This window comes from Xenopus laevis, chromosome 3L (assembly GCF_017654675.1).
Source record: "Xenopus laevis strain J_2021 chromosome 3L, Xenopus_laevis_v10.1, whole genome shotgun sequence".
NCBI lineage: Eukaryota > Metazoa > Chordata > Amphibia > Anura > Pipidae > Xenopus > Xenopus laevis.
In genome coordinates, this window is record NC_054375.1 from 90,254,505 (window position 1) to 90,278,772 (window position 24,268).

Consider the following 24,268-nt stretch of genomic DNA (forward strand, 5'->3'; position numbering starts at 1 on the left):
CTGAGGCGACAGCCTCAACTTGCCTCATTGGCGAAGCATCCCTGGCCACATACTTAGGTGTACCTATGCATATTGGGTATCAAACTGTTCAGTGGACCCCAGGCTTTCATGTGCTTTTTCTTGGTATATAATGATATGTGGGAGATACAATGATTCAGAGTTGGAGTATTGAGGTGATTTTCGCAAATGTCATAAAAATTGCCAAATGTAGGAAAGCTTTGTGGCTTGGTACTTTGGAGTAGGAAGACGTGCATACCCATATTAGATTCGTCAGATATATATTGTTTTCTGGGGTGAACATACATTTTTGTACTTTTGCCCCTTCAAAACTGCTGTAAATGTGTTGATTTTGCAGTATTTTGAATTACAGAACTGATAACTTGTATGGGGTGTCATCATTCTGGGGCTCCTATATGCCACATGCTTAGGTGTACCTATGCATATTGGGCATCAAACTGTTCAGTGGACCCTGGGGTTTCATATTTAGGGTGTTTTTTTTGGTATATAATATGTGGGAGCTACGATGATTCAGAGTTGTAGTATCAAGGTGATTTTCAGAAATGCCATAACAATTGCCAAATGTAGGAAAGCTTTTCAGCTTGGTACTTTGGAGTAGAAAGACGTGCATGCCCATTTTAGATTCATCAGAATGTGTATTTTCCAAAAATATATGGTTTTCTGGTTGAACGTACATTTTTGTACTTTTGCCACTTGAAAACTGCTGTAAATGTGCTGATTTTGTAGTATTTTGAATTTCAAAACTGATAACTTGTATGGGGTGTCATCATTCTGGGGCTCCTATATGCCACATACTTAGGTGTACCTATGCATATTGGGCATCAAACTGTTCAGCGGACCCTGAGCTCATATTTAGGGTGTTTTATCTTGGTATATAATGATATGTGGGAGATACAATGCTGTAGACTGGACACTTTGATGTAATTCTTCAAAAATGTAACACATTTTTATAAAAACTGCTAACTTTAGGAAAGAATTGCAACTTGGTAGTTTGGAGTACTAATATATATTTACCCATTTTGAACTCATTAGAATCTGTTCTTTCCAATAAGGGGTAGTTTTTTAGGGTAAACCTACTGTTAGTGGAATGTTTGGCCTTGAAATCAGATGATTGCAGTTTTGTGGAGCGGTGCTTTGGAAATTTGGCAGTTTACTGCTTCAGAGTTTTATATCTATAGAAGTGAGAAATCTCCATAAAACTATATATATTTGGTATTGGCGTGTTCAGGAGACACAGAAATTTCCAAATCTGCCTTGTTCTGGTGCATAAAATAAATTATGCTTCTGATATGTGCGTTTGTGTCATGTGAAACTGTTTTTTTTTTTTTTATATATATACACTTAGAAGACCATATCTTTTTACAGGAGTGGAATAACAAAAATATCTTGCATATTTTGAAAGCTTAGGTTGTCCTGAAAAAAACCATACCTTGTTTTTGTGGGTAAACTAAAAGACCCCCCAGTAAAGTCCCCTAAAGTGAAAGAGCAAAAAATGTTCCAAACATGGTCTGGCAATAGAAATTCCAACTTGGCCAAATTGGCTGGCAGTGAAAGGGTTAAATATGCTATGTAATGATTGGATGTTTAGCCTATGAGTAAGTGTCTGTAAAGATATGAAATGCGTAAGGTGATGGCATGAGTAGCTAATAAAGAATGTTTTCTTGTACACGTCTGTTTGGAAGATTGTTCCTTGAGTGCCTGCTCAGTTACAATACTGCAAATCAGATCCTATCACTGGCCCTTTTTTAGCACCTAAATCCTGTTATGGAGTCTATACTTCTATGCTTTGTTAAAAAAATAGCTAGAATCTCAGCCATTGTGGATGAGATAACAAAACACCAAGGAGACACAAATAAAGTACACATGCAAGCAAAGAAGTGCACAGTGAAGTGAAGTAAACTACTAGTATACACTATTTATCTAAGCATTGCACAGTTTGTTTGATGCATATTGACTTATGCCTTTTATTCTTCTTTTCTCTCTATAGTTGTTGCTGGAGGCATGCTTGTGGTTGTTGCTTTTATACTTCTTGTTTCAGTCGTTGCCTAGGAAGATTGGTATGTATGCATATATTGTTTATTATTGTTCAGGCGTATCCATTCCCCTTCTTATTATGTTTCTATAGTACCCACAGAATAAGCATTAAACAGTTCAATATTTAACAAGAAAAAAATCTAACTTAAAAAGTTAAGTGTTTTCTGTAATTTGCAGATATCAAGAATAAAGAATAAGGTTAAAAGGGAGTGGGCGATAGGATAGGTAAATGGAGTATGAAGTGCTTTGAACTAAATCAATTTTGGTCAGACTCCTTGAAAATAAACATCCACACATATCCACACATATCAATTACTTGGAGGAATTTGCTGATAGTTTCTAAAATAGTTAATTTAATTTGCTTTTAAAAGTGCATCTACATACCAGGCACAGGCTATTGACTTGAAATGCATGGTGATTAGCAACTTCGGTAAATGTGGTTCCGGGGCGTAATAAATGCATTCCTGGCCCCCCACCAGAAAAACTTTCGGACGGCCCAGCACGACAGCCGCTCCCGCAGGCAACCCACCACAGTTCGCAACCCCCCTCCACAAGCTTGCACAGGCAGCACTCAGAATCTTGTGAAATAGTGTTTATTGTGCCAATAAACCAGGCAATATTTCGGCTCCAATTCTTTATCAAGGCTTAGACACCTTGTGTAATAAGACGTCCTTAAATACATGTGTTAAGAGGGAGTGGTAAATTAACCCCACCTCCAACAATGAGGTACAACTCCCATGATGATCAGCGAAGTACAATCCACATCAAATACAATAATTAAGTGAAATAACACATCTTTAACATCACACATCAAATTCTATAAGTGTCCAAGTACAAAATCCAGCTGTGTCATATATATTACTCCAAAGATTCCCTGTATTGTGACGTCCACATGAAAAACAATGTCCATAATCCAGTATATAAAAACTGTCACCCTTTTTTTTTTCTGTGGAATGACTGCCTCCTTGATACATATTTAAAATGCCATGGTCACATTAAAACTTTTGTATAAACATCTACTTATATATTTGGCCAGATTCAGTTCATTGAGAAAAGGGTTTATCACATGAAAAGTTAAGCTGGCCATAGACTCAAACATCGCCAAACGAGCGGATCTTTCCCCGATATGCCACTAAACAGCATGGCTATATCGGGGAGCGTATGGCCGAACGATCGAATTACGATGCGCCAAGGGGCTCCGACGGGTCGGTCGGGTAAAAATCAAACCTTCCCGATCGATATCGTGGCCAGATATCGATCGGGAAGACCCGTCGGAAGCCCCCATACACGGGCAGATAAGCTGTCAAATCAGTCCAAACGACCGATATCGGCAGCTTTATCTGCCCGTGTAGATAAAGCTGCCTTTATCTTTAGGAACATGATTACATTTAAGATGCAATTCAATTCAGAAAAACTTATCTCAAGGTTTAACACGTGAAAACTCTATTGAAGTCTATGTGAAAAAAACTGCAAATGAATTTAAAGAAAAGTTTTTGTACTCAAATTGAATATCATCCATGAGTTTTCATGTGATAAACCGTGAGATAACTTTTTCTCACTCAATTGAATCTGGCTCATCATTGCTCAAATCTTGGATCTGAATGTCTACATGTTAAGAACATCAACGTCAACCCAAGGACAAGAGCTGTGTTTGGTTATTACGCACCAAAAGGCACCAATAAATCAGAACAACATCTATTACTTAAATAATTGAAATAGGAGTATACTACCGGTTCAATTCCCTAGGATTAAGTGTACCTAATGAATGTATTCATCTCATCTCTAATTTCTTTAAGCAAGCGACTCAGTCACCTCCTTGTCTGTGGTTCCACATTGTCTATCACTTGATAACGTAACGTGACCGTGTGATTTTGTTCCTTAGGGCAAATCGCAGACGGGATGGCAGTCAGATCGCTTGGGCTTTCCGAAGTTGCCCGACATTGGAAAACTAAGCACTCCCGAGTGCCATCCCGTCGGCAAGTTTAGATTCTAGCCAGTGGGAAGGCAGTTCAGGGAGATTAGTCGCCTGAAGAAGTAGCGATTTGTCGCTGGGCGACTAATCTCCCGAAATAGGGAGCAATGCACATTTGCACATATGAAAACATTTGTATGGAAGGAAACCATTTCACAGCATTTCAAACATTTTATGAAAACTGTATATATTGAGAAACCAAAAAATGGATATATTTGATAAGGAAGGCTACTATATCATTTCATCTCTTATTTAGCTTCCATACTTGGGGTATTTTAATTCCATTTCCATTCTTGGCAGTCCAGTGCATCTGCCCACAACATTGGTAATGAAAAGGTGGGGGTAGGGTCAATGAAAACCCACTAAAAGACAGGCACAGATCTGGAGAGGCAGATTTGTCGGTTTTTAGCCAACTACTTTCTATCTATTCATGTATGGCTGTCTCAGTGGCAGCTTTTAACAGATCTTTTAACAGATCATATAGTTACCTAGTTACATAGTTAAATCGGGCATAGTTAAGTTCAACCCCTCCAAATGAAAACCCAGCATCCATTCAAACACCCCTCCATACCTTCACATAAACTATATATACCTTTATCTATACTAAATATAGAATTTAGAGGAAAATTCACTAACCTGACGAAATGCGACGGCTTCGCTCACATCGGCACACTTCGCCAGGCGATAATTTGCCAGGACAACACTAATTCACTAAAGCGTGAAGTTGCTTCCAGGGCGCGAACAATCGCGACATTTCACTAGCGTAATTCGGCAAGCAAAGCGAAGTTGCGCTAGCATTGGCTCATTTGCATACGGCGGGAAGTTAGATTTCAATGGACATATATGTTGCAGCAAATACATTACACTACACAAGCCCAGAGAACCTTAATAAAATAAAATACATTTGTTATAATGCCCTACATATGTGCCCAGTGTATAGTTTATGTGCCATATATTAGGAAGCACTAGATCCATCTCAGCACATACATATGAAGAGTGGCAGATGGATATAGGCAACCAATAGTTCACTCATAGTGTTTTGTCCTCACTCCCCTCACTCCATGCACAAGAGACGTAAGGTTAGGGGACAGCCACTCAGGAAGCAGACCCAGAATCAGCCCTATTCACTCTGCAGGGGCAGGGTGCTCTAACAGCTGTTTTTCACTGTTTGTATATTATAAACGTGGGGAATTGATTTTCAGAGCACCAATAATGTTTACAAGAGAGGTGATAATTAATTTGTGATGTTGCATCGTAAGCTACTATATGTGCATATCATTCAAAATAGTTAGAGATCTCCTGTTAATTATTAAGTTTCTGAACTCTGTTTCCTCCTTGATTTCCTTACAGGAAGAAAACAATCTTATCTTTGATAAGAAAGTTTCATTTGCAGCAGACAATATAATGAAGTTTTCCAGAGCTAATACAGCTCCGGCCTACATCCAAACCTGTAACTCAAAAAACAAATAAATAAAGCATTTAAAAAAAACATTACCTCTGTTGTTAAATAGTACAGACTTATCTTAAGCCATGTGCTTTATTTGCTACTTGTAGAAATGTTAACACATATTTAAAATAATTTACACATTTCAGGGGTACTGCACTTCCACACTTCCATATGCAGCTGGTGCATTCATTTTGGGGTCTCTACAGGTCACATACTTTGGTAAACCTATGTATATTAGTCATCAGATTCTTTAAAGACCCCTAGAATCCATCCACCAGGAAATACTCCTTAAGTAAAGAACCGCAGAATGCTCAATATCAGCTGGCAGTTCATGTTAAGAAAGTGAGCAATCTGTCTGGCAGTGAAAAAGTTAAAGTGGCATGCATAAACAACGTATTTCTTGTAAACACATTGTGGCAATAATTGTCCAAAGGCCCTCCTGAGATCTAAGCAGGTGTGCTTTCTATATTAAAGGTACGTAAATAAAAGTGATTCTATAGAAGCCACACCTGGTGCTGGATCTTAAATAGAACATAGGACTAAAAATGCTATTATAAGGGCCCAAACAATAATGTTGTATTCATATACCTCTCTCATTTCCTGAACTCCTTAATCAAAATATACATTCTGCGTTGCCAAGGGCCCAGGTGGATCCAAGATAAATATCCCCTTCGTCAGCCCCCAATAATTTTTTATCAGTATTGTGCTCCTATGTAAACAATGCATACATGAATAATGCTTATACCATAGACATTTTTATATGCATGGCCTGTCTGAAAAAAAAATCCCAGTGTGATAAGAACTAACCTTACTAAATGGTACATCCAAACAAATGAAACCATTATCAACATGATACAGAGGTCTAAGAATGTTTTAATTCTACTTTGTGTGATCAAAGGGAAAACGCAGGAGAGATCCTGCTAAATCTGGGCACCCTCTTATAGAAGGTAAAATGTAGTTTCTTTGCCCTACAAGGATGAGCTGCACTTTTGCTCAATGCAGTAAACACATGATTACCACAATAAATAAACGTTTTTTGCTATTTGGCTCCATAGCTTTTTTTTTTTTTTTAATCCTTTTGGGTACATTTGTTCTAATAAAAAAAAAAAAGATTTAAAGGATAAGTAAACCTTTAAAATACATAGTAACATAGTAAGTTAGGTTGAAAAAAGACACACGTCCATCAAGTTCAATCTTTTAACATTTTTTAGCCTGCCTAACTGCCAGTTGATCCAGAGGACGGCAAAAAAACCCACCTGAAGCCTCTCCAATTTGCCTCAGAGGGGGAAAAAATTCCTTACTTACTCCTAAATGGCCAGTCCCTGGATCAACTTGTACTATGAGCTATCTTCCAAAACGCTGTATTCCCTCACTTGTTAAAAAGCCATCCAACCCCTTCTTAAAGCTATTTAATGTAGGTACAGCTCCCAATGTAAAAAACCCCTTCCGAATATTTAGGTGGAACCTCTTTTCTTCTAAACGGAATGGGTGACCTCGTGTCAGCTGGAAGACCTACTGGTAAATAAAGCATTAGAGAGATTATTATATGATCCCCTTATATATTTATACATAGTTATCATATCACCCATTGGCCAGTCTTTCCTCATAGCAGGCTCCTACAAGGATCAAAAGCCCTACACGTTTCGGGATACAATCCCTGCAATAAAACTTGCTACCTCCTCGAACGGAGTGCCGTCCATCCTTTTGGCTTTGACAGAGCACCTATCGAGGAGGGATTGGAACAGCCAGAGCGAGGGTAAGCTTGGAGAGGTCTTTTTGGTGTGGAAGAGTCCATGCTTTACTTCGGGGGGGGGAAGAGGGGTTCAATTTTTCTCATCAATGTTTAACCATCTGGGGCTTGGCAGCCATGGAAACTTGAGTTTATAAAAAAACTATTGGGAAATTACATATTAAGTATATATATGACATTTATGTGCTAATTTAGGTAGAATTACCATCTTAAAAAGGTTTAATACAGCATTATTAAATATTTTATAATTATTTTTTTATATTATGAGGACTCAATATATTTTTATATGAATTTATATTAGGAGCACGTGGGAAGAAACCAAAGTATCCTGGGGAAACTGGTTTGTATGGTTGTTACCTGGCCAGTATTTCAGAGGCCCAGCCAGTAAAATACCAGCCAAGGCTGGAGCCTGTATTAGAAACTTACCAGCATATACAGTATCTGTATTTGCAACTACTTGTCATTCTGCATCCAGCCCACCCTCAACCTCTGCTTAAAGCAGGGGCTAATGGTCTATAACCACAAAATTCCCATACCTTGGTTTCCATCCCTCCTGTTTTTGTCACTGACCCTTTAACATTACTACTTGCCCTTATGTCATTGCCTCGCCCCTTCACATCACTGATCATCGTCCTACCACCACTCTTCTAACCTTGGGCCGGTATTTTACTATAAGAAAGGTGGCAACCTTAATTGTAAATGGCATAACTTTTGGATCAGCATTAGTTTTTCATATAAACCACATGAAACAGTGTTTTATTTTAAAAGATTTTCATGAATAAAAGACACAATGTGCACCTGGAGACTGTTCAGATGTTATTGACCTACAAATCTCGTAACTCCCTGCAGCTATTAAGGCAGGGGCGTAACTACAGAGGAAGCAGACCCTGCGGCTGCAGGGGGCCCAGGAGGTACAGGGGGCCCCATGAGGCTCAAATTCATATACAATTTCAATACATTTTGGTAAAACAGGACAACCTCTTGATATTTTTGGGGCCCTAAAATTAATTTGCTGTGGGGCCCAATAACATCTAGTTACGCCACTGTATTAAGGAGATGTTTGCCATTCATCAACCTCATCCAATCACAGGGGAACTATTGTGAAAATTAAAATGTAATATTAGTTTAATATTAGTTTCAGCATGTATCAAGAGCTTGCTCTATTCAAATCACCAGAAATCCTGTCTCTCATGCAGAATTTGTGCAAAAGGCAGTTATTTTGTTAGATTTTGTTTGTACTGGAATCAATTATTTGTGTGAGCTCTAATTCATCTGCTAGGAAAGAGAGCCCCCCTATAAGATATATTGGATAATTCATCTGACACCCATCTGCTGCATGAAGACAGAATGAAGAGAAACAGATGCTGAGAGAGGAATTGTGAATATAAACTTGATTATTTCAGAAACAATGCAGAATTGTTTTATAGATTGTATTTAAGCACACTGTTCAGCACAATGAAACAATAAAAAGTATTTGCCAAGCAGTTCAGACTTGTGGTTTGTTTAGTTACCACATACCATGCATCCATACATCTCTCAGGGAACACTGTTTACAGAACTGCAGTTCAGACTCAGCAAGTCCTGTGACGGAGATTTCCATTTACTCTGCATTATCTAGCAGAGACATTCTCACGATCCATAAAGTTTTCTTTCTACCCCTTCTTACACCCCTCCCCCAAATCTAAATGCTACCTCCAGGAACTGAAAAAAAAAAACAGATTTACAATGCACACAGTTACAGCAGAACTCCAGATCACTGGTATGTGTATGCAGTTAAAGACATCAAATCAGAAGTCAAGCAAGCAGAGTGAGAGCATGCACATATACCTATGCAATGTTCTTGAAGTGCCTGATTGTGGCATGCCCTGTACAACTCACATTTTTATTTTTTCCAAAACCTTCTAAAGTAGTAGTAATGGCAGTGCAAAATAACTATCACTAGGACGGATTTGATGAAAAGTTGCTGTTGGTACTGTAACTTTAAGAGAGAAAATGAAAGTGAAAGAGCTTCTTGCTATTCTCCTCCACCCATGCTGTTGAGGCTCCACTTTGAAGGTTTACATCGATGGCTACCTACGTGACAAAGCATTTCAGACACCCCTGTAGTTCTTGGAGAGGCTGCAATGTGAACCCACTGAGTGCAATATCACTGCTGACTTCTGTGTGAGCCTGTTGGGGTGGCACGCCAAAGACGGGGCATTTTTTTGCAGCAGTTCAATGGCTTGTGGTTTCCCTAGCACATGTTCCACCCTTTATTCAACTGTGCTGATGACAGCCCTCCTGTTATTGCAGATCCAGGAACATGGAACAGACAGCCACGGTAAGTGTTGAATTATTCTCAGTTCTGCTCTGGTTTTGTAAAACTATGCAATAAATCCTTGCCATTTATGACTACATATCAGTCGAACAGAAAAACCAGGCTCTGACTGATGCATGGTATCCTACTAAACCAAAAAGATTTACCTCCCAACTGTCCTGTTTTTAGAGGGACAGTTCCTCTTTTGACAGCTCAACCCGCAGTCCCTCGTTTGTACTGGAAAGTCACGGTTTTCTCTGCACTGAACAGACAGAAAAAGAAACAAAGTTTCTAACTAAATTGGCTTTTGGCAGAGAGCCCAGAACAGCTACAGCAGCATATTGGATACTTTTGTAACAATTTCGAGATAAGGAAATAAGTAACTGTAACAATATACTCACAGCAAAACTGTAATAACTGGAAAAAACACAGAAATATGTTCAAACTTTCATAACCTGACAAATTTTGTAAAATTAAGATATGTGGCCACAAAAATGGGCGTGGTTAAAAAAAAATTCGCCACGCTGCGCTTGCCAAATTTTTTCTCCCTCTCTTTATTTCCAAAATGTTGGGAGGTATGATTATTTCAACGTTGTTTCACAACTTTGTTTCCCAAAATAGCCATTCATGTACTGCAATGTCAATGTTTCTATGTTTTTTCTCTGTGTCTCCTTGGGAAAAACTAGTTAGGGATGCAATGAATCCACTATTTTGGATTTGGCCAAACCCCCAAATCCTTCGTGAAAGATTCGGCTGAATACCGAACTGAACCCCAATTTGCATGTGCAAATTAGGGATGGGAAGGGGAAAACATTTTTTTTTTCATGTGATTTCCCTCCCCGCCCCTAATTTGCACATGCAAATTAGAATTTGAGTTTGGCCGGGCAGATTCCGAATCCTGCTGAAAAAGGCCGAATCCTGGATTAGGTGCATCCCTAGTTCTCATTCAAACTACTTCCAGAGAAAGATAATGTAGCGCATTTGACACATCTTTATAAACCCCCCTTATTAAGCATATTAAGTTATCACAATGGTGACAAGGAAGTCACAGGCAAAGCATCACCATCAGACAACACTTTTGTGACATGTGTGACAGTGCCAGTGTTCTGTGAATGTAGCGCTGGTGCCTTCGCAGTAGGATTGAGCATCATAATTATACTTATTGAGAGATAATAGTATATAAAAGAATCCACAGCAGATCAGTATAACAGACTAATCAGTGCAAACACTTTGGAGAATATTTATTATGCTGTGTAAAATGAAATTTGGCAATAGAACAGTGTAACAAGCTGTGTATAATAAATGGCGAATTTATCAAGGTGTGTTTTATCTTACGCCATGCGAACACCAGATTTGCCGCCGTTATTTTACATTGCTTGTGGCGAAAGTCACTCTAAGAATAAACGTGTAAAAAATGTATGCTATTTTTTACACAGCAAAGCCTGGTGATGTGTGGTGAATTATCCTGACTTTTTTTACAACACATAATAAATATGCCCCAAGTATGTTTTATAAAGTCATTGATGTCCTCTGTAAAATAATTAGGTTAATGCCACCTGAAGGCACTTCCAACTTTTACTCTCTTACCCTGAGAAGAGTCCTTATCCATAGCCTGGAATAGGAGCTGCAGTCATCTTGGGCATGTTAGATAAGTTAGATCCTCTTGAGATCCCTACATCCTCCCCCTGGTTGGGTTCTGTAAGGAGCAACAGAAACATACAAGCACAGCAAATAGGAAATCATCGCTGTCATCTTCAACTACATCACTGGAGGCAGCCCATTGCAACAATAAGCTACAAAGTAGAAAATTTAATAACATGATTGCTTATTAACCAGCCTATGCATCCATTAGATTTATCAAAATATGAGGGGAAGAAGGATAGCAGGGTCAACCCAAAGTGAAGAATGGGGGAGGTCACCTAATGTGATCAACTCGTCAGAAGGTCCCTGACCAGGTGGATGATACTTAAAGGGGATGTAAAGGCAAAAAAAATAAAATCACATTTTTAATTTCTTTAATGAAAAAACCTCCAATATACTTTAATGAAAAAAAAACCTCCAATATACTTTAATGAAAAAAAATCTCCAATATACTTTAATTAAAAAAAAAATCTCCAATATACTTTAGTTAAAAAATGTGTACCATTTTTAAAATAACCTGACTGTATGCAGTGAAATTCTACCTTCATTTACTTGCTCTGACTGCTGTGGATAGAAAACTTCAGATGGTCCCTAACTGCTCTGCAGGGAAACGATCATACTTATTAACATCAGGGGGCAAACCCCCACCTTTCTTCCCAGCCATGCAGAACTCAAGCAGCTTTGTTTGTTTCCCTGTAGAGTAGACAGCGTATTGGATTTTATTTTTGCCTTTACATCCCCTTTAATGTTTCCAACTCCAGCTGCAGGGACAAAGATCATGGAGCCAGATTTAAACAGATAAACTGGGATTCTCGTTGAAGGATTATTTTGCTGCAGCCACTGGTTTTGCAGAGTTGGAGAAAGTATGTATTAAACAATACAATAACTATAAAATCAACATTAGATAACATGACAACACAGGACCCAGTGCAGTCTGCATATTCCGATTATTAATCAGTCTTGCTGTATCGGTTTCTGGCAGATATTATTTGACTTGTGCTGTTTTGATAATTTATGACGATCCCTAAGCAGCCCAGACCACACTGAGCATGTGCACAGTCTTGGTCTTGCAAAGATGTTTAACAAAGTTACAAGATGGTGATCCCCTGTGGCCAACTTTGAAAGCAAAAATCATTTGTGTTATTAGGCTTCTGGTGCAGTAAGTTCATGTTTATGTTTAGTATACAAAATACAGCAATTATGCTATTTTAGACTTTAGCTCCCTTTAAGGTGCATCACAGAGGCCTCTTATTAGGAAAATCAACAGATTTTTTGATACTTCACTTTAATAATGGGTTCACTTAGTGCAAGTCAATGGCAGTGCATAATGCTGAGCTCTTTAGCCACAGGATGCCCACCCAGCTTTCCATGTATAAGCTGATTCCTGTGTCTTTTATAACTTTGTGATAAAAGACACAGGAACAGCTTCTTCTCTGTACCTTACAGTCTTACAGCTACTCACGCTAGCTCTCTCAGCTCTCTCTCTGGGAGACCCCGTGCATTTGGCTCCAAAGTCAGGCACACCCTTTCTCCCAAGGATGCACTGGGGTTCCCAGCCAATCGGATCGCTATCCAGCATGCAACTGGGCTGGATGGTGTCACAGGCAGACAAACAGGGAAGGATTCCTCATGTCCCCTACACAAGCTTCCTCAAGGCATTTTACTGGTGTCTAATAAAAGCATAGACATCTTCATTCTGCCTCTGAAACATAATAAGCCAGGCAGGAGGGTTGTCACATGTACCAAAGAGAACCTCTAAAGCGTTCAAACAATCTCTACCTGAGGCTTCAGGATGGGCTTTACTTTTTGCTGGTGCAGGGGAAACTCCTGAAAACATTTAACCTTTGGATATGTAGTTCCTCCCATAATAAGGGTCTTGGGGACATTGACTACATGTGAGGCAGAACTAGCAGATAATTCCTGGAACATGGGTTAATATAAATGATGCAGCATTTATAATGATCCACACCTAGTGTTGCCACCTGGCCGGTATTTTATGGGCCTGGCCAATAAAATGATGCTTGATGCCAATGTTATTAATAGTAAAAAATGACAAGAATATAGGAAGGCCAGTATTTTGCTCATCACAGGAGAATGGAATGCTCTGTGAATGTAGCTCCATTCAGTATAGGATTGACCAGGGCAGCCTTAGGGCTTGTGGGAGCCCTGCACCATAAGCGTCGGAACCCTTTCTTAAATGTAAGCGTGCAGTACCCATGATCACGAATCAACTAATTTGCTAGCAGCTGCCGGCAGCACAGGTCTGCTCATTAACCCCTCTCCTTCAACACTTTTAACTTTCCAGCACAGATGATCATAGGAAGGGGGGCAAGATATCTATGTAGGGGAGGGAAAAGACAAGCAGATAAAAGTATGGTAAATGAGGGTGAAAATGCAGAAATAGTTGAAGAGTAAAGAGAAAGTGAAAAAAACCAAAGAATGACAGAGAAGGACGTGTGCCATAAAATATGAGAAAAATTAACAAATCATGAGGAAAACAGGAAACATAGTGGGAATATAACAGAGACTGACGTTAAAGGAGAAAAGAAAAAAATCACAGAGAAAACAGTTGGGTAGTAGTGGGATGTGACTGTGAGAGAATGTTATGAAGAATGTGAGAGACTGGAGTCTGGGAGATACAGTAAGGAAGCTACAACCAATAAAGTGAGAAAAGTTGGGATGATCCACTGGCAGAGGTGAGTGTGGGGGGTAATATATGGACAAAGTAAAGCTTAAGAATGAAAAAAAAATCGGGTATGTGAAGGAGATGTAAGGGAAGCACATAAGAGCTGAAATATTGTATTCCACTTTATAATATGCCTGTAGTGCCTGCTCTCACTATATAATTTGCTATGGATACAGGAGAAACATGACTAATAGACTAATAGTTTAATGAAATGCAATTATCCATTATTTTGTTTTACAATGTGTAGAAAAAACAATTGAAAAAAAATTTGTAAAAGGAGGAGAGGCTGATTGAAAAAAAAATAAAGGGGCAGAATAAATAGGAGTGAAGATGCGGAAGAAGAATAAGGAATGAAAGGAGACAAAACTGGAATAAAGAAAAGTTAAATGGTGAAGGGTGGGAAAATTACGGGTGACAGCAGTGAGAATTTAAGTAATTCTTGCGGCAGTGGGCTGTCATAGTATGAAATACTTGTGGGCCACTATGTGCCATGAAGTGCAGGGGGATAATCGAATAAGGGAGAGAGAGATACAAAGGCAGGGTTACATCAACAGTTAGCAGGAGAAAAGCAGAGGCAGGCACTGGAGTCCTTGTGGTATGCCAGCTGGCAACTCAGTCTAAGGGGCCCCATCAAAATGGTCCTGTTTGGGCCCCGCACTTGATAAGACTGGCCCTGGGATTGGTCATCATAATAATCCTAATTGAGACAGAACAGTACATAAAAGTATCCATGGTTGATCCAGTGTAACAGTCAGTTTGTTAATAGATGAATCAGCTCAAACAAGAAACACTTCATACTGTATATCAGAGTAATGTTGAAAGGATTTATGAAATCAGTTAAGTCCTCTGTAGAATAGTAGGGGTTAATACCACCTGCAAGCCGCTCCCTTTTCAAGAGCAGGGTCAAACTGGGGGGCCCAGAGCCCACCGGGGCTGCTATCTCAGGGCCCCCCAGAGCCCCAACCCAAATCCCCCTCCGGACCCCGGCTACAGCCACTTTTAGCATGCCAAGGGCAGCGAGCAGTTCTGGGCCATTCCAACCCTGACCCAGAGTTCTCATACAGCAGAGCTTTCTCCTCATCTTCTCATGAAGGAGACACTCACTGATGACGGGTAAGTTCTAAATGAACTCCTAAATTCATGTTTGAACTGGGATTCAAAGTAGACCCTGGCATTACAGACATTGATCGGTGTTGCTGAAAAGCTTCCCAGGAATCTGTATTTTTGCCATTCAAATAAAGCATCTGTTTTTCTAAAAGCCTTATCAAGGAATCTTGCTATATAAACAGGGCCGGATTTACCTTTTGTGCTCCCCTAGGCACAGCTGCTGTGGCGCCCCCCCAGATCCATGGCTCGCTCACTCCACTCTTACAAATGAGAACTGCACGTCCGCGGCCGGCGTGCAGAGTGACGTTGCGCTGGTGTGTGCGCATGCGCAGCACAGTCGCGCGATGATGTCATTACGCGCGCTAAAGGAATAAGTTGTTTGCGCTCCTTTTCCTTTTGGGGCACAGTTACACAGTTATATAGATGTTAGGGGCGCCTGCTTGCCGCCCATAAACATCTTGCCGCTCTAGGCCCGGGCCTAGGGGGCCTCTCCCTAAATCCGGCCCTGTATATAAAATATGGTTCCGAACTCCCCAACTTCCTACTTCCTCTCTCTGACCCTGGGAAGAGTTATTTTCCACAGCTATGAATAGAAGCAGCATAACGACGATGGGGAAGGCATGTTAACACCTGTAGGTAAAACATAGGTTAGATCCATACACATGGTACAAGTAATACAGTGCCAGTTCTATATCTTATTTCCCCATAATATGGTAAGATAAATGCAATTCCAATTCCTCGCTTGAAACTCCTCCTACAGCCACACACATACATCAGAAGAGTCAAGTTTTCAGTTTAAAAATTAGACTTTTTGCTCTTAAAGTTACCAGGAATGGCAAAATACAAGTGGATCACTACCACCTAAATACGTTTTTCAACTTACCTCAAGATGGGAGCACCCCGAGAACAACTAAACCCACTCCAGCCTTTATACATTACATTGTTGGCTTACCAACTATATTAGAAACATTTTTTATCTTGCACAACCTATCTATTTACCCAGTTTTTATTGTTACACTGAATAGTTCCTTAAAGACGATAACAGTAATCATATGTGAGCTTTAAAAACTATGAAAGTAAACATACATATTCCACAATTGTGATAAAGGAAATGTCAGCAAAAAGTACAATTCTGTCAAGATGTGATTTTCATCACAGTTCTTCTTATTGCTGACAGCTTTCTTAGATATAAGTAAATAGAGACAGTATTATAAAATACTCTTTACTCCACAAAAACAAGTTATACCTGTTTATTCAATGATGTGTGATTCAGATGTGTCATTAAGTTCCATGCAGATACAATGAGACAGTGGTGCAACCTGTGCATCATAATGTAGGGAAACTAGGGAAATGTAACAAATTTCTTAGACCCCGTTCTTCATTTGTCACCATAATATGTATTTTATGTATGTGTAACCCATTTTTCTGTCACACCAACCAACATGACCTTCTAGTGCGCACACTCAGCCAGCGAAGGAATAATCACTGCAGCAGGCAAGAGGACTTTACACACATTAGGTAGAGATACCATAACTTTAAAACATTTTATTGATGTGCACCTGTCTAGGAACCTCTAAAACATTAAGGAGAACACTGCCAAGGTCACAAGGTCACCAGCCCACCTCTTCTGGTACATCGCAAGGTGACCAGCCCACCTACATTACAACAGGCAGTTAATTCGATATTTCTCCATTAACATATTACAGGGTTTATAAAACTGGAAGGAAAAGCAGCATAGCTGAAATACATGACCCATTACCATATAGCAATCAGCTACAGTAGGCATATCACAACAATCAGGTTACAGTGTGAGGTAGTAATGCGTGGGTCAAGAATAACTCGACCAGCATCCGACTCAACCCGAACCTGCCCGCACCGGCCTCCTCCCCTCTATATATAGACCCAAGCCGACCCTTTTGTAATGTCATCTGTTATGTTTTGGGTAGCCGAGGAAGAGTAGAGGATAACAGTGCTTTATTAGCAGGCTCTCATGCAGCCATTACACAACAGTAACTTTCACTTTTTTAAGCTCTCCAGGAAGTATGCACAGTATGTCTGAACACAGTGACATCTACAGGCCATTTGTTTGTATAAACACCACATATTCCCCCAATAGTAGGAAAGCATTTGGCCAAATGTAATAAACAACAATGCATCTTAAAGCAATAATATACATTATTCACATCACATAGTACTGGGTCCATGCAGGTAGTTTTCTGATTCTCTCAGTATGCCTTATAGATTCACTTTCTTCAGGCCTTTTGCAGTTGACATCAGGAGTAGGAAAATGTCCGTCATCAAATGGAGCTTCTCCAAAGTCATATCTAACAGGAGAAAAACGACTTGCATTCCATATGCATCCATCAGACAGTTCATATGTGTATGGTCATCGCTGGCGTCTCACTTCAAGTGGTGTAGTAAATTTAGATTGTCCTTGTTTCAGTATTCCTGGTTTCTTAATTGTGACTAAAGATCCAGGCTGAAAGTGTACTTCTCTGGCACCACGTTTTCTGCCAGTATAAGCCTTGCATTTGGCTTGTTGACGTTTCACAATGTCAGCAGTAGATGATTTTGTAGGCACAGTATTTTGTGGAAGTTTGATGTCTGCAACATGTAACTTAGTACGGATCTGTCTGCCATGTAATAATTCAGCAGGAGATGATTGGGTTGTTGCATGGCGCGTTGCTCTGTAGTTATGTAAGAACTCTGTTGTAAATACTTTCCAAGATTTCCCAGTAAGATTTGCTGTCTGTAGTGCTTCTTTCAGACTTCTGTTGAATCGTTCGATTTCTCCATTTGCTTGTGGGTAATACACTGAAGATTTCCTATGCATAATATTCCTCTCTCTCAGAAAGAATTCAAACTCAGATGAGACAAACTGTGGTCTGTTGTCTGATATTATCTCCTTTGGATTACCTTCTCTCCTGAAGACTGTAGACAGAAATGTTATTATTATAGCTGATGTTAAATGAGAAACAAATGCAATTTCAGGCCATTTACTGTAATAGTCCATCAAGGTTATAGCAAATCTACAGTCTGTAGGAGCATCTGTAAAAGAACCGACAATATCAATATCAAGTTTTTCCCATGCTGAATCAGGAAATGGTACTGGTTTTACATTTGGTCTCAACTTAACTTTGTGTACAAAGTTCTTTGCACAACCCAATGAAGTGTTGCTTTGTGGTGAAATTTTAGACACTGGCTGTGTGGCAGGCACTGGTGCTGTAGTAATGAGACCATCAACTAATTGTAGGTTTAATGCAGCAAAGAGATCCCTTCCGAGTATAGCAGTACCCTTATTCACAATGTAAAAGCCACATTTTGCAATATTTGATTCAAATTGTACAGTCACTGGCAAGCAACCAAGCACAGGGAATGGATCCTTTAAGGAACTGACCAGTCTCAGGGCAGGTACAACAAGCGGATCTTTTGCAAAGTATTTCAAAAAAATATCCTTTGGTAGTATAGAAACAGCTGAACCTGTATGAAGCATCAGGTTAATGGAGTGTCCCTTGTCAGCAGAAGCAGTACTGACAGTGCATATAAACTTGTCTGGAATAAATGTACCAGCTTTATCCACACTTAATACTGTAACATTAGTAGAAGTGACTTCATGAACATCTTTAGCAGAACTACGGCAGATCTTAGCAAAATGTCCAACCTTTGTGCATTTGCGGCACCGTAGATTTTGCAGGACATGTAACATGATTTGCAGTGTGTTGTGTTGAACCACAGCGAAAGCAGTATTTTCTATTTGTCTTTGCTGTATGGTTTTGCAGTGTAGGTGAATCCCTTTCCTTAGCACTGTATTTTGCCTGTGACAGTGCATTATTAGGCCACAGTGCTGAATTCACAATCTGTACATTCCCAGCAGTTCCTTGACTGAGAGTTTTAGCCTCTGCCACTGCTGTTTCAATTTGGCTTGCAACTGTAATAGCCTTTGCAAGGGTTAAATCCTGCTCTAGGAGCAGTCTCTCTCTAATGCGAGGTGAGTTTGTTTTTTCCACTATTTGGTCTCTTAGCATTTCATCTGTTAGATTCCCAAACTCATAGGTAACAACCAGCTCTCTCAAAGCTGCTACAAATTGTTCTGTAGATTCGCCATTACGTTGTCCACATTGGCGGAATTTATATCTTTCAGCAACCACATTTACTCTTGGCACGAAAAAGTTCTTTAAAGCAGTAAGAGCAGTTTCATAAGTATCATCAGGTAATGGTAATGTATAGAATATACGCTGTCCCTCTGCTCCCAGGCAGTTAATAAGTAAAGCACGCTTTCTAGCAGCAGAAATCTCCCCTTGGTCAGCAGCAATAATGTAATTTTTAAACATACGGATCCAAGCAGTAAAAGGTATGGTAGGCTCACCAGGGTTTGGAAGAAAAGGTGCAGGCTGCTGCAGAGGTAGAAGAGCCATCCTCGTCGCCAATTGTTATGTTTTGGGATGCCGAGGATGAGTAGAGTATAACAGTGCTTTATTAGCAGTCTCATGCAGCCATTACACAACAGTAACTTTCACTTTTTTAAGCTGTCCAGAAAGTATGCACAATATGTCTGAACACAATGACATCTACAGGCCATGACAAAATGGCACAAGGCTGTGCTGAAAACATAGCAACCCTGGTAAAAGGCTGACCAAAAGTAGATGCTTAATGACTGCTCAATTGTGTAATTATCGAGAAGTGTCAGAAGTGTTCAGTAAGTGCTGAAGTCCATACCTGCATTAATATGAATATTTAACTTTTGATAATACAGATCAAAGATCTCTACAATTCTGTTTTCAAGCTAGAGATATCTTTTCAATAGTGTCCCAAATTAACTCGTTACTTGAACCCTTAGATGTAGACTACTTTTTAATTAATTTTATGAAAGTGGTTCAAAATGAATTCATGGTAATTTGATCATTTTCATCAAGAAATTCTCTACTTTAGTATCTATTATAAGCTGACAGAGTCCATTGTTATCTTTTACATTATATATACATATATAAGGCTGATTGGGTAGGCTCTTCAAACAACAGGCCCAATGGATGCAGAGCTGTATACAAGGTTTGTGCAAAGGGCACAAACAATAGGAACAGCAGGAAGTACACAGAGCTGATGCTGACTACCTGATTCCTGAACCAACTGTCCAATAGGATAGAGGTTGTGAGTGGTGTGCCACTATACACTAGGGTTGCCACCTTTGAAAAAAATTTCCACCGGCCGGTGGAGGGGACGCGAACAAAAGGGTAGGCCGTGATGGCGAAAGGGGCGGGTCACCACGGTGCGCGATTGGATGGGGCGGGTTGTGATGTCAAAGGGGGCGGAGCCACAGTGTGCTAGTCGCCGGCAAAAAGATGAGTTTTCACTAGAAAATTTGTAATACTGGCCCCGGCCTTGGCAGGTGTTTTACTGGCTAGGCCTTACCGGCCGGGTGGCGACCCTACTATACACATAACCAATTATCAAAACTAAGTACAGTTAAACCCCTTACTTTACACTCCCCTTAACATTTTGCATTTTGTCACATTCCTCCCCCATCCCATTTTTGGTAGTCCCTTTCTATCATAATGCATTTTAGTGGGTGCATTCCCTGGATTTTATGTGGCATTTGCTGGATGTTACACCATAATTTTGACCCATTTTCCTTTAAAGCACTTGTTTCTCCCATGTGAATGTTACTTTTCATTAAATATTTAAAGCTTTCCCACATTTAAACAAATCTTTTTACCCCTCATGGCAGAGAGCCCAATGCCCGCAGTTGCCATCGGAAGAAAGGGATTTGGTTCGGCAGAGCCCACCAGGTTTTTTCCCGGTGTCCCACCGGCCAAGTCTGACCCTGCAAAGAACTGAAAATGCAAAAAAATAATTCAGTCACATCACTAAAATGCAATAAAATACTGAAATAAAATAAAAATAGGTTGAAAAAAATTAAGCAAAAACTGTATATGTAGATGTGCGCATGTATGCACCTGACAAAGTTGTGTGAGTTGTTGCTATGTGCCAGAACAAAAGAGAGCATAAAACATTTGCAAAATATAATATTGTAAGGCTGTACTTAAGGGAAAACCCCTGTTCATTGCATAGATGGTTTTGAAGGAGAAGGATGCAGCAAGCTGCAGAAGCCAGAACAGCTGATTGTAAAAATTTGTGATCTGCGGAAAATAGATACTTCTTTACTCCGATCATGTATTTTACAAATTATTGCAGGTAAACTGTTAAATACATAAAATATCCCTTCATTCTGTATTGGTACTAGTGTTAAAGTGACTGAACTCTGACCTAAAGCCTTGGTTCAGGTGAAGAGATAAAAAAAACAAATAACATAGAAGATGGGGGATGGGGAGACAAGTCATTCAAGTTTACTTTTACCTGAAGACTTGACTTACAGTGCATTGCATTGATCATAGTATTTGAACAAATTCAACACAGAATTTCATTCTCTGATATTTTTAAATGCCAAAATTCCAAATTATTTCTATTAATATATCCTTTCACATGGGTCATTGTTATACACTCTTTTAGAACTGAAGGCCATAAACCTCCCAACTGCCCCGTTTTTTGTGAGCCAGTTCTGATTTCAGAGCACATCCCTTTGTCCCAGAGTGTAATTTAAATGCCCCACACTGTCCTGTGTCTCTTGGTTCTTCTCAGTCAATTCTCTGCTCCCTGCTCCTCAATAAAATTTTCTGTGCATTCTATCCAATCCTGGATTTTTTTAAATAAGAGTTTCACTCAGACCTAAAGGGTGAACACTGCACAGAATGGCAAATGTTTATTTTGCTGAAGCAGAAATCTTCTCCTGATGCTTCCCTTCTTGCTTTTATTGCTGATGTGACATCTGGAAAATGAATTCAAAGGGTGCCTTTATTGGTAGATAAAATGATAAAACCTTTAATAATTTATCTTTAATCTCTTTGGCCTGCTCATTTGCCTTTTGTTCCCATGTAGGTCTAACCTTTTGGCTGTTTCCCAGTTCTTTTTTAGCCATTCCTAGACATTTCTATTCTAAGTATTTTGTTATTTATAGCCATATCCTAAATGTTAGGCTGCATACATTTGTTAAAGGGTACAGTACACCTCTGCATCAGATGGTTTTCAGTTATAGATAACTGAATTTTCTAAAGAACAACACTTTTTTGTTATTGCATTCAAGGATGATCCTGCCATGCAAAACGCAGCTACGGGTAACTTTAAGATCCCAATTTCCAGTTACAGAATCAGAAATGCAGATCTTCAAAACAGCACAACAGTAGTCGCAGATACTTAGAAATAATATTACAGTTACAGGGGCAAATTCACTAAAGCCAGAGTGACGTAATTTTGTTAATTCGCCAATTTACTAACGGGTGCTGGTATAAATTCCCGAAGTGGACCTAATCTAGCTCTACTTCACACCCTTACGCCAGGTGAAGTTGCGCTATGGTGAAGGGTTGTAACTACGCTAATTCACTAACTTGTGCATTTTACTGAAGGTTACCTCTTGCGCCAGACTTGCCTTCGCCACCTCAGACCAGGTGAAGTGCAATAGAGTAGATAGGGTTTGCTTCAAAAAAAGTTGAAATTTTTTTAAGTCCCAAAAAACACTGGCGTCTTTTACTTTTTTAAGGGTGATAGGCTGAAAAATATTGAAATTTTTTATGGGGGTACCCTCCTTCCCCCCTACATTTCCTAACATGGCACAGTGGGCACATGTATAGGGCAAAATAACAACTCTATTTTATTTTATAAAGTTTTCCCAGGCTTGTGTAGTGTAATGTATTTGCTGCTACATATACGTCCATTGTATTTTAACTTGGCGCCGTATGCAAATTAGGCATCACATCACTTGACGAATTAACGCTAGTGCAGCTTCGCTACCATTCGCCTCCCTGAGTGTAACTTCGGATAAGCGGGGCCCTGGCGAAACTTCGTTTGGCGAAGTGCGGCTAAGGCTTCGCTAGCGTATTTTCGGAGCTTAGTGAATTTGCCCCACAGTGTCAAGAAATTAAATAAAAATAAATATGTGTTTCCTTAAGTGCCCGTCATATTTACAATTGTCCAGGACACAGAAATTTCTGATTACTGAGTGATTACGATATGTGGGCCGTCTATTTTAAATATAGAAGGAACATGAAAATAATTTTTACTGTGTCGTTTTTATTACTAAATTACACTGTGTACATTGCATGCAGTTTAGTCTACCATTTAAATTTTTATTCTTGAACCAATGAATTTATTTTTCTTTAATTCTATTATTGGTGTTCTGGCAGCCAATCCTTTAAAGATTAATGGGTTGGACCTTCTATTAGGTCCGTAGGGTTAAATATGTATACTTTGTAGAAATATACAAAGTACAACTATATAAGGGCGCATACAATAAATTCTCTGATTTTATAATTGCCTGTATTATCATTCATATTAGAAGAAAGGAAGTTCGAAACAAATGTTTTTTATTGTACAGTGATTGCTGTTAAGTTGTCGAATTCTCTCTGTTGAACTGGCAGATGCATTCGATTGTTTCAATAAGATTTGGATTTTTTTTTTGAAAAAGAGAAAACATTAAGTTACTGAAATGACCTCCAGTGCAAGGTAGGACCAGGTACTGGTCCGATTGCAGTCAGGAAGGAATTTTTCCCATCTGAGGCAAACTGGAGAGACTTAAGATTGGGGTTTTCACCTTCCTCTGAAGCAACTAACAGTTAGACAGTATCTATGTAAGCAAAGAAGTTGACCGTGATGGATGTGTGTCTTTCTTCAACCTTATCTACTATGTTACAATATTACTGGAAGCCCATGGCCATTGTGGAGGACATTTAGAACAAGATTTGAGTTAAATAAGGCTTTGATGTTCATGAAAATATGGATGAATGCCTTAATACAAGTCTTTCTGAAAACCACTGATTTAGGTTAATAATGAAATTGGAATTTTGGCAGGGCTTTATTTTGCAAAATTATTTAAAGTCCAAATTGATTTCCTGGTAGTAATTAGTACATGAACAAAAGTATCACAAGCAGAGTTTGTCATCCTAACCTGGGTTGACCAGTAGCCATTTACTTGCATTCTGCCTATTCCAACTTTGATTGTGGCACAATAGACAGCAGCAGTTGTGTAAATTTGAAGGGCCCCTCACACAATTTTCTGGGGCTTGCCCATGATAGAGAATGCAGGTCACCTGCAACATGCAAAAAATCACAGGTGACCCATGATTTTGCTTCTGACAAGGGTTCCTCTACAGTTGGAAGAAAAGAAGATTTAGGGATAAGTGAAGTGATCATTTTACAGTGATCTGTACTCTGTTTTAGTGCAGTTTGGTTTTGCCACCCATCCTTTCCAGCTTTTTGGGTAATTTATCATT

At 39.4% G+C, this 24,268-nt stretch overlaps 1 protein-coding gene across 2 annotated transcripts in view; it reads left to right on the forward strand.

Moving 5' to 3' along the window:
- The first annotated feature begins 8,622 nt into the window (after nucleotides 1–8,622).
- Nucleotides 8,623–24,268, forward strand: part of LOC108710597 — a 28,738-nt gene continuing 13,092 nt past the window's right edge. The window contains exon 1 of one of the 2 annotated variants that reach the window (XM_041586576.1): nucleotides 8,623–9,541. In XM_041586576.1, coding sequence (XP_041442510.1) covers nucleotides 9,439–9,541 — 103 coding nt within the window. In that variant the 5' untranslated portion in view covers nucleotides 8,623–9,438. The remainder of the gene's footprint in view (nucleotides 9,542–24,268) is intronic. The other variant, XM_041586577.1, reaches the window with a different exon arrangement.